The sequence below is a fragment of the Falco punctatus genome, assembly GCF_963210335.1.
Source record: "Falco punctatus genome assembly, chromosome: 13".
Taxonomy (NCBI): Eukaryota; Metazoa; Chordata; class Aves; order Falconiformes; family Falconidae; genus Falco; species Falco punctatus.
This window is the reverse complement of record NC_137593.1, coordinates 10,283,398-10,295,734: the sequence shown is the minus strand read 5'-3', so window position 1 is coordinate 10,295,734 and position 12,337 is coordinate 10,283,398. Positions and strand designations below refer to the sequence as shown.

General features: G+C 42.8%; 1 protein-coding gene across 8 annotated transcripts in view; it reads left to right on the top strand.

The window, feature by feature from the left end:
* Positions 1–12,337, top strand: part of MCF2L2 (MCF.2 cell line derived transforming sequence-like 2) — a 190,519-nt gene that overhangs the window by 158,750 nt on the left and 19,432 nt on the right. For all 8 annotated transcript variants that reach the window (XR_013931650.1, XR_013931651.1, XM_080409108.1 and 5 more), the window contains exons 22-26: positions 1,699–1,920; positions 3,262–3,354; positions 3,732–3,810; positions 4,946–5,018; positions 8,213–8,322. Coding sequence is in view for 6 of the 8 variants with exons in the window: in XM_080409108.1 (XP_080265234.1) it covers positions 1,699–1,920; positions 3,262–3,354; positions 3,732–3,810; positions 4,946–5,018; positions 8,213–8,322 (577 nt within the window). In the remaining 2 variants the exon portion in view is untranslated. The remainder of the gene's footprint in view (positions 1–1,698; positions 1,921–3,261; positions 3,355–3,731; positions 3,811–4,945; positions 5,019–8,212; positions 8,323–12,337) is intronic.

The window sequence follows — 12,337 nt, the reverse complement described above, 5'->3', positions numbered from 1 at the left end:
TTCCTTTAGGACAAAATATTGCTGTCCACTAGCACAAGTTACCAGAGACAGTGTCAACTTCTCTATTTGCTGCCTACCCTGAAGAGAGAGTCCAGCACTTGTGGGCTAATATTCAGTCTTTTTTGGGATTGCTGCAGGGTGCCATCCCTGTCCATCCTCTTTCTCTTTGCAGTGGTAACCTCACACTTCATTTGTTATAAGCACAATCCTATATCCGAGATTGAAGAGACGGACCTATCACAAGAGTTGAACTGAGCTTTTGGATCTCAGTGCCATATCAAACAGTGCCTGGAGTGACAGAAGCCTCTCACCATTGTCAGAACTCTGTAGGAAATATGTTTGTTTGGGTTTTTATTCAGCTTTACATCTCATCAATGCACTTTTCACAGGCTTGCAGTTTACACCCACACGCACACATAAATACAAACACACAGAGTCCTGTAAGCACACAAAAAATCCCAACTCTGAATATTAGAGATGAGAGATTGTTACACCAATTACTGAGATTTTTTGAATGCTTTGGAGAATTAATAATACTGTGATATGGAGCTGAAAAGTACCTAATCAAACCCTGGTTTTGCAGTTGGATGTACGGTAGAGGATGTGGAGTGGAAGGGAGAGCAGGTTGCAATCCATATTTTAAGAAATCAGACATTCCCACTTGAAGCCAACATCTTCATCTTATAATCAACATAAGTACTGATTTTCAACATTTGTTTGTTTAGTAATGCACTGAGTGTATTCTCTCAATTTATTATACAAAGCACTCCTAGAAAAATTTGCTGCTAGGATAATTATGTTTATAATTATTTGTTGAAGCCCATTACCATATAGACGTTGCCATGTCTTCTATCCATACATTGCTATACTCTTTAGTACTGAGCTGTGCTATAAATATTTGTTCTGGTGGCATCTGAGCCAAATATTTATACCAGGTGAAGTATTCACCCATCCATGGTCCTCAGAAAAGGGCTTTAACTTAGAAAGGACCAGTTCCTGCTTAGTTTCACTTGCCCTCAGGTGCTTGTACAGCTCCTTGGTGCATTTACTCCCTCTTTGCGCAAGGCTGTGCAGCATTGCAGTTTGCAGATGCTGAGCTGAGAAGCTATTGACAAGGGTTCTATAAAGTCTATTTTGCGATGGGAGGGAATTACACACCTACATACCTCTAGGCATCAATCTGTGTCTTCAGACACCTAAGCATCTTTCAAGGTTTTGCCCAGGGATAGAGGAAGCTCCTAGCAGAGCAGAAACTGAAGCTAGATCTTTCAGAGCCAAGGCCTTTGGCTGACTATCTGGACTGCACTGGGCCTTCATACTGCTTTGGAGTCAGGAGTCTTGAAATCTAGTTCTTGATAGAAGATGCTTCCTCTGAGGTCATCAGAGGAGACAGCCTGTGTGTCAGATGCAAAGAGGTCCTAAAGCAGACCTTAGACACTAACTATGAATGGAGAGACAAACTGGGATTTATGAACGTGGAAAACAGTGTGTTAATGGTTATATGAAAAAACCACACAGGTTTAGGAAGGAGACATGTGCAGATGGGATTCCAGCTATAATGTGTCCACTCTCCAGCACAAGGGATGCCTAGGCACATACCTGTGCCTGGAAGCTTAAATACCACTAGTGGAAAGAAATGTGCCTGGGATTACCCTAGTCTGAATACGATATAGGCTCTCTTTTTTCCTTGCTTGCTAGGGGGATGTCAGTGAGCTTGGCAAGCTGTTGATGCAAGGTTCCTTCAATGTCTGGACTGACCACAAGAAGGGGCACAACAAGGTGAAGGATTTGGCTAGATTCAAACCAATGCAGAGACACCTCTTCCTCTATACAAAGATGCTACTGTTCTGCAAGAAACGGGAGGAGAACACAGATGGCCATGAGAAGACAGCTTCATACAGCTTTAAAAATTCATTAAAGGTAATAAATATGGTAATAGTGGGGAAAGAAAGAAATCTGGTGTTCTCAAAACATGGGGATGCTTCTGTGTGGAGACTTGAGGAAGGTACACATATCTGGAGCTGTCTTGCACCCCTGAGTAAATGAAAATCTGGAGACAGACCCAGCCATGTGTCCTGCAATTCCAGACATGAACCTTGGTTTTTGCAACTTGATACAAATGGGCACCTTGTGGGTTCTTGGCCAGTGTTCCATAAGGAGGAGCAAGACTGAATGGACCTGCATCTCTCGTTGTTCTGCCTGTAAGCATCCTCTAAGTTCCATACTATTGCAAGCTTTACTATTGACATCATTTGAGCAGATATATTCTGTGACGGTAATAGCTACAAATGAATCACAGTGCAATAGAAGCGCCCTTTTATTTGCAAGAGTGACATTTCCAGATATGAGTCAGGACATTTTCTGTTAAGATGGAAATTACAAGTAGGCTCAGTTTTCCCTTTAAGCACACTGGTGTGCCACTGGTGTGACCAGACATTCATCCAAGTGTAAATGCTGCAAACTTATTGCAGGGTAACCAGACAGGAATTGTAACAGAACCTAGTTCAGGGAGCGAACCAATTCATATAAAGGTTTGAAGTTTCTTTCTGTGGAGACAGCAGAAATGATGACATAATTAAAGCTGTTTAAATCTTCAAATGTAATGCTGAGGCAAATCAGAACAAGGGAGATAAACAAATCCAGGAAGAAGATGGGAAGCTGGTAAGCATAGTAGCAGCTGGACTTCAAAATTTGGGTTAAGAATCTTATCATTTAACAAACCTAGAATTACGTTCTTCAGTTCCTTGTTTGTCTTGCCTAGTTACACACTTAGCTACTTGCTCACGTCTTTTTAAAATTTTCCCGAAACTGTATTGAATTTTTTGTATTGTCTGGATTTGCAGATGAGTCATTAAATCTCACAATGCCCTGTTCCAGCCCTCTTCCTCTCCCTCTCAATAGGTCAGTGATGGCAAGCTGAAATACCATCTTCCTCAGACTCAAAATTTGTATAGATGGACAAGAGCCAGGATAGGGTTGAAAACTGTTGCACAGTTCAAGCAAGAAAAGCAAAGAGGATAAATTCATTATCAGATATTAACTTGTGTTACTTTTGAGGACTTAATTTTTTTTCTATAACAGTAAAAAATATGAATGATAAATCAGATGTTGAGAAGCAACATGTTCTGAATGTTACTTTTAATAACTCCCTAAGGTGCAGAAGTGAATGCATCCTTTTAAAAATGCTTCTCAGAGGATAAACTGTTTAAGGACTATTGACGTTTTTCAGATTCCAGCTGCTTCTTTTCTATTTTGAAACAGATGAGCACTGTGGGCATTACAGAAAATGTAAAAGGGGATAACAAGAAGTTTGAGATCTGGTATAATGGCAGAGAAGAGGTCTATATAATTCAGGTAACAACAATCTTTTTTTTTTCCCCAAGGACTATTCTTCCTTTCAGTTGAATTGTGTTTTAAAAAGTTTTCAGTTTCGTGAATTTTTCACTGTTTGTTGGCACTCAAATTACAAACTTACCATTCTGAAAATGGTCATGATTTTGGGTGAAAGAGGAAACAAAGTAGTGGAAAATTACTTGGAACGCTGGACAGAAAAGCAAGGACAGGATCTTAGATTCATGGCAACTTTTCCATCTTGAAGAATGTGCTCTGCTTTGCTGGCCACAGTGTTCTATTCCTTGGGAAAATCGAGACCAAATGTAGATCAGGGCAGCCAACTGATTGGCAGCATGCTTTAATTAGATCTGTTTTGCCTTTTCCTCTGTTGTTCTCAGGCATCTTCTGTTGAGCTGAAAAACACCTGGATTTCAGAGATTCGCAAAGTCCTGACGGGACAATTGGAAGCATGTAGAGGTAGGACACACAGAGCGAGATCTGGTAACATTGCTTTCCTTCTGTAGCTGTGTGTGACAACGTGGAGCTGGGATGAGTTACGGTGCCATTCACTACCACCAGGGAAACCAGCAAGAACAGACTTTCTGTGTGAGGATCCATTGCATGGTTGCAGCATTTGTTCAATTTAAACCCTTGTCCTTCATCAAATAAAATTTCTCAACTTCAGAAATGGCATGGAAAAATATTCTGTTAGTCTGAGTCAGTTAGTCTGAGGAATGTGATTTTCCTCTGTTCTCCCTCTCAGACTGCAGCCCTAGAAGCGCACCCCTTTGCAATAGCCTGTGAGCAGATGGGGTCCCAGTCTTCACTCTGTGCCTTCTTGCAAGACCTGACACAAAAGATCTCCTTCCACATATGTGGCTGGACATGGCAACTGTTGCTCTCCATCCTGTTGTTTGTTTTGCTTTGTTGGGTGTTTGAGGGTTTCTATTTTAAATCTAGTCACCTACCTTATGCTTTAAATGTCAGTCAGTTATCCCATCTTTTTATCTTCGTGATCTCCCTGTAAAACATGATTGACATTTCCCTCTCTCACAGAGATGTCACTTTTAAGGTGATTTGTGATGTGCTAAACCCGTGAATGACTGAAGCCTCATAAGTACCTAAAATATTGACACCCTCTCCTTAAAGTGATGCCAGCAATACCTCTCCACCCACATCCTTCAGATTCCTAAGCAGACTTTGTCCGAAGTGGAAACCTGTGCCTGGGCTTTAACTTTAGAGGTCACCTTTATTTTAATTGTCTGTTTCATAAAGACAATGAGTTCTTACAACCTCCTTAAGTGGAGGGAAACAATTACACACATTGGCCTCAGCAATTTAATCCAACCCATAATAACATAATTCTTTACAATGCTTACTACTCAGGTCTTTTGTTACTGTTCTTGTCTTCATCCTTTCTCCTTTTTGCTCTGAGTTCTGCTGCGGTCACTTCAGCAGGAACTGCTGACAAAGGAACTCAAGATTCTTATCAGTGCAGTTTCAGGCCTTGATCTAGGGACTTTCTGATACAGTTTGTAATATTTACTAATGGAAAAACAAGGAAGCAACTTATACAGCTTGGAGCAATTTCTTTTTACTTTTTCTTTAACAGAAGCAAGTCAATTGCACCAAAGAATTACTGAAAGTGTATACCATGCACCAATGGATTCCTCCAATGCAAGCAGGTAACCACAGCTATTGTGGCATATCAGGGCCATTTTTTGTCTTGCCTTTGTGCTTTTGCAATACATAAATTCTTAGTTTTCTGTGTTTAGCTTCCTGGGTACGAACTTACTTGATTGTCTTTGAATTCTCAAGAGACATGTAAATGCAGGTAAAGGTTTTGCTCATGGGGAAACTAAACTCATTCTGAATGCAGAATTCATTTCAAAGGTGATCATTTGGGTTTGCAAAAGAACCATATGCTCCAAATTTACTCAAGTTTAGATAAAAAGTAATGGGACATTTCCAGGTTGTTAAGTGGAGCTGCCAGCAAATTTTTGTAATGACCCAAATGCTGGACAAATTTAATGTAAGCTGGTATGGGATGAAACAGTAAAATTTTAGCAGGATCAACCAAACCAAGAGACCCCGGGTAACACAGCCAGCCTCTGAGAGTTGTGCAGCTCAATGCAAGAAATTTTAAATAGAGGCAATACTGTTAATCTTGCACCATATTTTCTCTAGGCTTGGTTACATTTGCTTTGTTTAAGGTTTAAGCTGGAAAGATTTAAGGATGAAAAACTTTCAGTAAACCCACCTTGGGGATAGGATAAAATTATTCCAGTAAAATATGAAATGCAATCACAAAAATGTTTCAAATCAATCCAGAGGTATACCCCTCTTGTAAGGCTCTTAAAGTGAGAATTTTCAGACCAGAATTTATAGACAAAATATGTAAGCAGAAAAATTATTAACTCCAGGAAGAAAAGCCATATGATTAGCTATTTGTCCTAGAATGGATTAAACCAAAGGCAAAATGAAGTACTTGTTGTCTTCACTCTGTCAACTGTGCTGGAGAAGGAGAGGTTAGATGCTTCTGCTCCAGATGCTGAGTTATTACAGGGACAGGGTGGTTATGGGAAGTCTTCACGAAAGAGCAACACTCCAGGCTTTCATGAATGAAACAAAGTTCAGGGTGCCCTATTGGCTATTGTGAGCAGAGGCCACCTTGATCCTCTGTCATGTGTGTCTCAGGTAGAAGCAGGGACAGTGGAATTGCAGCACAAGGTGGCTTTGCACTAGCTGATGTGAAATAGTGGATCCAGAATTCTCCAGACTGTGGAGCCCCTTCTGCATCCTGTTTTGGGATGCTGGATGGAGACAGGGAGGAAGGAAGAAGCTAGGCTTTGTGATACCCACCCACATAGGCATAATCTGTGTTTATGACTGATATGACTAAGCAGCCCCAGTTGTGGAAGGTGCTATAAGTAAGCCAGTGGTAGACAGTATTAGCTAAAGAGCAGCTAGCATCATCAGAGCTTTGCTAGTGGTTGGAGGCTAATTAATTATTGAGATTTTATCTAACCAATAGACATCCTTTCCTGGGTTGCTCATGTGTAACAGTGATTCTACTAGGAATTGTTAAACCTGTACTGCGACCTTGGGGAAATCTGTTTGCAGGACGATCTCCCCTCCCTGAGCCTTATCTGTTCAGTGACAAAGACCATGCCCGTCACTTGGTTATATGCCACCGCAGCAGTTGGGGCTGCAGTTCCATGAGATAAGGCAGGGCTGGGCTGACTCAGGATTGGAGCGGCAAAAGGGACATTTAGAGGCAGTGTCCTTAATACAGACAGTTACTAAACATCCCTAAGTCCTGTTTAATCTATTTAAACTCTCTCTCTGTAAATTCTTCCCCAAAGTTTCACTGTTTAATCCTAAAATGAGATGCCCTATGGTGCCTATTGCTGCTGTATCTCTCTCAAGGTATGGCTGCTGCATTTCAGTGATAATGAAATGATCCCTCTGTATTGTTTTCTAATCTATTTAAACATACAAAACTTAAATAGACTATTGTTCTAGCTGCTTAACTATCTGCTTTATTGGAAATGACTGATTTAGTCATACATCCATGTAAAAATATCCTGTGCAGATAGACATACACAAACACCTGGAGTTTTACTGCAGATGCTGTCTCAGAGAAGCTTGTGTGTTTTCTTCATGTCTTTCTCATAGCTGTAAATCTTTAACTCTGTCGGCTGTGTGTTTCACAGTTATCTCAGCCTAGCTGGGAAGGAACAGAGAAAAAAGAATAAGGAAATGTGAGTGTGCTTTGGATTTGTTCCCATATTTATTTTGAGCCCCATTTTGTACATGACTTCAGACTGCAAAATCAAAATTTTGATTTAGTACAGGAGGTAACAGAGACCTCCTGTTAAGGTTCCATCAGAAACAGGTCAGAGGTTGAAACACAAAGCAATGAGTCCCAGGCTGCCTTGTAGTTATAAAAGGTATTCACAGATCTCTAGTATTCCAAATGTTTTTAAGTTTTTAATGATATCTTGGACCTTTCCTTACAGCAAGAGAGACCCTGGGAATGTTAAGCATAATGGTTCACCTATTAATTGTAAACAGCAATGCAATTGCTGATACATGTTAATAATAAGCATTTTGGGAAAGAATATTTCAAATGTGTAGATACGATGAAATGTGAGGAGCGGTCTGCCAAAGATAACACTGAAACACCCAAACTAACCCACCAGACATTTGCAAAACAATGAGGTTACCATGAGAAAACCTTGCAGCTCAGACACCCTACAAACCTGGGTCAAGGGGGTTACTCCCATTACAGACGACAAGGGTGGTATCTGTGCAAATCTGGCAAGATGGGTCCCCTCGTCTGTGGTTCAGCTGTAGACAGGGATATCCCACTTGGATTCATGTTTCCGAAGAGCAGAAGACAAAGAAGTTGGGGGATCCTGGAGTCAGTGGAATTCATGTGTTCCTCTATGTATGCTATGACCTCTATGTGACCACCCCATACCCATTTCTCTCCTGGAGTTAAGTATACTTATGCTACAAAGGGTGGGAAACTGGGCTCCTCTTTTCAACGTGGTTTCCCACTCCTTCCTTCCAAATCTGTTGGATTTGCAAAGAGAGCTTGTACAGCCAACAGGCTTATTCCTCCATTTTTCCCTTCTCAATTCTCGCTGAGCACATCCCTTACTGTGTGGTGTGGAAAGGGGGCAGGGACTGGAACGGCTTTTCCTACCATACATGCCTGCACAGACGCAGACTTTTATAGCACACAATTTTAGAACCTGCCCTTTATTCCTTAAGCTTCCATATCTGAGGGTAAAAAAGAATGCTTAGTGTTCAGTGCTTTGTTAGGTATTAAGCAGGAATGTAACTATTTTTCTATTTCTTTTGTCCAAAGGTATAGCAGGAAGTCATCAAGTATATATGAAAACAAATCTGAGACATCAAACGTGGAAGCATCTAACAATAAAAACAGGAATTCCAGTCCCAGCGCCAGACAAAAGAGAGGTAGGGGTTCTGAGAGGAAGCTTTTTGCTTCCATAGGGTAATATTTTTAATTTTGCCCACTCGTTTCTGGAGTTTGATAAGGATACTTTAGATGTATGTTGTTTAAACCCAACATCAAAAAAACAATGCCGCAAAGCTGAGTGACTGTCCCATGAAACTTCCTGAACACCAAAAAGTGGGGTTTTTTTATCAGTTTACGATTTTTTAAGTCTGATTTTTGTTGCATTACAGTTCTCTTTATGCTGCTTGTGTTTTTTAAAAATAGAATTGGGGGGGCAGTAGTATACACATGTTAACCTATATTCTGGCTAAGTTGGTTTCTAGCCATATTTAAGATTGTCTGTGGACTTTGCTAATTTTCTTCTTTATGTGAAAGAAATTCTTTTGCCTCCTCTAGTGTGTAGTAAATAAATGGATATGTGGCCATTATCTGAGGGCATAAATACAGTAATTCCATACAATGTAGGTTAAAATGAACACTAAAAAGAAATGGGATCTCATCTGGCAGTAACAGGAACAGAAAATCTTACAACAGTAGTTTCTTTTTTAGGTAGTATTTTGAAATATTAGAGCAAAGACTTTTCTACTAAATAAAAAAGACAGTTGTGAGGTCTTAAGAGATTAATGTCCAGATCAGGCTTAAAGTAACATCAGGCCCCTTTATAAATGGAGATGGTAAAACAAAAAAAAAATTGGACTATTTTTTCTTTGTAAAATAGCCTATTCACCAAAATGTTTTTCATTGCGGTAAGTTTTCATTCCAGGAAGAAAGTTATGGATTCTTCATTAAAAAATCCAGTGTTGAAAACCTGTTTCAGTAAAAATTTATTTTTAAAAATATAAACTTTTTTTAAAAATTGAAAGAAATTGAAACGTTGAAAAGCAGTCGTTCATTGGAAATTCATAGACTGCCTTTTAAACAAATTCCTGGGAGAATTATTGATGTTTTCTAACCGGTCCCGCTTACGCACGAGTGTGGGAACTGGGGTTGCCCTGTGAGCTGACTGTCATTCTCCTGTATCGCCCTTTCTCACGGCCAGGTCCCAGGGCTGTGGCTGGAGCCCTGCCGGAGCCCCCCCTGCCCGCGGGGATGCGGCCGCTCCCCCCGCGCCGGTGCCTGTGCCGGTGCCTGTGCCGGTGCCGGCGGGAGCCCTGGCTCCGCACGGTCCCCGGGGGCGCCCCCGGCCGGGTCCCGGCGGGGCGGGCGGCCCTGGGCAGGCACCGGGGGCCGGGGGCGGCCGGGGCTGGGGCTGCCACAACTGGTGTGCCACCTGCTGACTGTAGCGCTCCCGGTAGCGATGCGGTTCACGTGAACAGGGGTTACTTAACAGTAGCTCTCTTTCCGTAACGCAGCGGGGGAGGGCACTATGGGCCAGCTATTTCAGTTTCATTGTTCTTACGGGTAAGTGCCTGCGGGTGAGTTCTCTACGTGCAGACCAGTGTTGTGTGTGGACCTGACCCGTAGATTCACTGACTTTGAAGCCCTACGGGAGCCAGGTCCTGCAGGAACCTCTGGGGACCACCCACTCCGAGTGCCCTGCTCAAAGCAGGGTCAGCTGAAGCAAGTTGCTCAGGGCTGTGTGCGGCTGAGTTTTGAATAGCTCCGAGGATGTCGACTGCGCAACTGCCTCGGGGACACTGTCCCAGGCTTTAACCGCCTTCACAGTGAAAAAATGTTTTTTTTCGTATTTTTAAATGGTATTTCCCATATTCCAATTTGTACCCGTTGCCTCTCTCATCTTATCACAGGGCTCTACTGAAAAGTGCCTGACTCCATCTTCTTTACTTGAAAAGATTCCCCTGAGCGTTTTCTTCTCAGGCTGAACAGTCCCAGCTCTCTCCCCCTCTTGTCAGCCACTGCAATCCCTTAATCACCTTTACGGCCTTTCACTGGATTGACTCAAGTGTGTCCATGCCTTCCCTGTACGGGGGAGCCCAGGACAGGACACAGCACCCCAGGGGCGTCTCACTTGTGCTGGGTAGAGGGGAAGCGTCACCTCCCTGGACCTGCTGGCAAGTCTGTGCCCACTGCAGCCCAGGATGCTGTTGGCTGCCTTTTCCTGAAGTATGCATTGCAGGCTCATGTTCAACCTGTTGCCCATCAGGACCTAGTTCTTACTATTTTTGGGAATGGCTTCCAGGGTTATTCGGTATACCTGCAGAATGAAGGAAAAGGTTAGAAATAACTCAGGTGGGGACAACGTGTCTTTAGAGACCAGTGTCTACTGGTCGGCTGCTGCTGAGAAGCTGTGGGGACTTGTGAAATCCTAAGGGGTCCCTCAGGGAAGTGATGTAATTGCATAGCTGAAGAACTAACATATAAACCCACCCCTACACACATGCACTGTTGTACTCGCCGCCTGATTGTTACAATGGAGTACTTTGGATTTTCTTGCTCTATGCAAACAGAAAGTAAATATATTTTCTATACCAGCTTCTGGATTCTTTATAAGCTACAGTATCTTTACAAAGATTGCCTCCCAGTGGGAGCAGCCATGGCAGGGAATGGCTCTTAGGCCGACACTGGCAGTCTGAAAGCCAAATGCTTCCCAGTTGCAGCTGTGGGCTTGAGCAGATGAAACCACTGCTCAGGGGCGGTTCCTCACCAGGTTCATCCGCCTGGCCCAAAGCTGCCATCCGGCCACCAGGTCAAAGGAGCTGGACCTCACCAACACAGTACTTCTGTATTGCTAAAATCTGTTCATCACACCCATCTACAGGCACCTCGGATCCTGGATTACCTTGGCCGCAAATCAGGAAGTGATGGGATGTGCTTTCCTTTGGAAGCACAGCTTGTCTCTCTGTTGCTTGTTGCAGTGTGGGTTCACTGTCTCTTCATGTTCCCTTTGTACTTCTGGTCTTCGTTTGTCCCTCTAATGATTTTCACTTGGCAGTGTATGAAATAAAGAGGAAAAAGCTATTGGTTAAATAAATCGTAAGACACAGAACCAGGCAGCCAACACGTGGCTTTTTTCCTGCTCCTTTGTCATAAACCTTCTGTGTGTTACCTGCACACACAAAAAAAGGGGCAGATCTAGAATCTGGCAGGAGTGTGTGGATCTGGGGGGTTGATCTAGGGCCACCTGTTTCCTGCAGTGTAGCCAAGGATCTTTCAAACCCAGAATGTCAGGACATAGAGCTGGCTGTGACTTACCTCTGTAAAGTGACTGTCAGGCAGCATGGCGGGCTTATTCATGTAGGAGCTTGGCATGTAAGCTTTGCTGGCATGGCATTCCTTACATCCCAGCAGGTCATGAGATCAAATGCATGACTGTGTGCCAGCTTCGGAGGCTGTTAGAAAGACTTCAGCAGGTAAGGCTGAGAGCACATCAGTCACAGGATTGATGACAGCAGACTCTTCGGTGCTAATACTGGATAGCAGAAGTGAGACTGCTCACAATGCTTGCTGTCTGTCCATGTCCTGCACTGCAAGGCTTCTTCTCTTATTTCTCCCTACAACCTTGCTGTTCCAGACACAATGGTGTGTTTTCATAGTAGAAGGCACTAGATGCTTTTTAATAAGCTTGCTGCTAAACTGTATTTTCCTTTGATGAGAGCTACATCCCTTCATGTGTTTTTCTTTGTTTTGTTGTTCTCCATTAAAACTCAGTGAGCCAAACTCAACCCAGGGGCTCTGTTTGGCTCAGCTGGTTTAATCACCCTGACCTCATGTCGCTTTTCTAATTGATTAGCTCTTGTTCAGCCTTGAACTGAATCAAAATTTATTTGTTTATTTTTAGTTGTCATCCAGTGCTAACCTTTCCTTTCCCATAAGCTGAACAGCTGACCCTTCCTTCCTTATTTCTTTTCCCTCTCCCTCTCTCTCCTAGTTGATGCTTCCACCAGCCTTAACCTTGAGCGCACAGCGCTTGCTAGAAAGCGATTCACATTGCAAGGTCTTTCCAACCGCAGAGCTCCACCCAAAGGTAAAATCACCCCATGCAGCATTTGGTCTTTGGCCATCTGTCTCCCGCACTTCCACAACATTCTCTCCATCCCATAGTGCCATCCATCA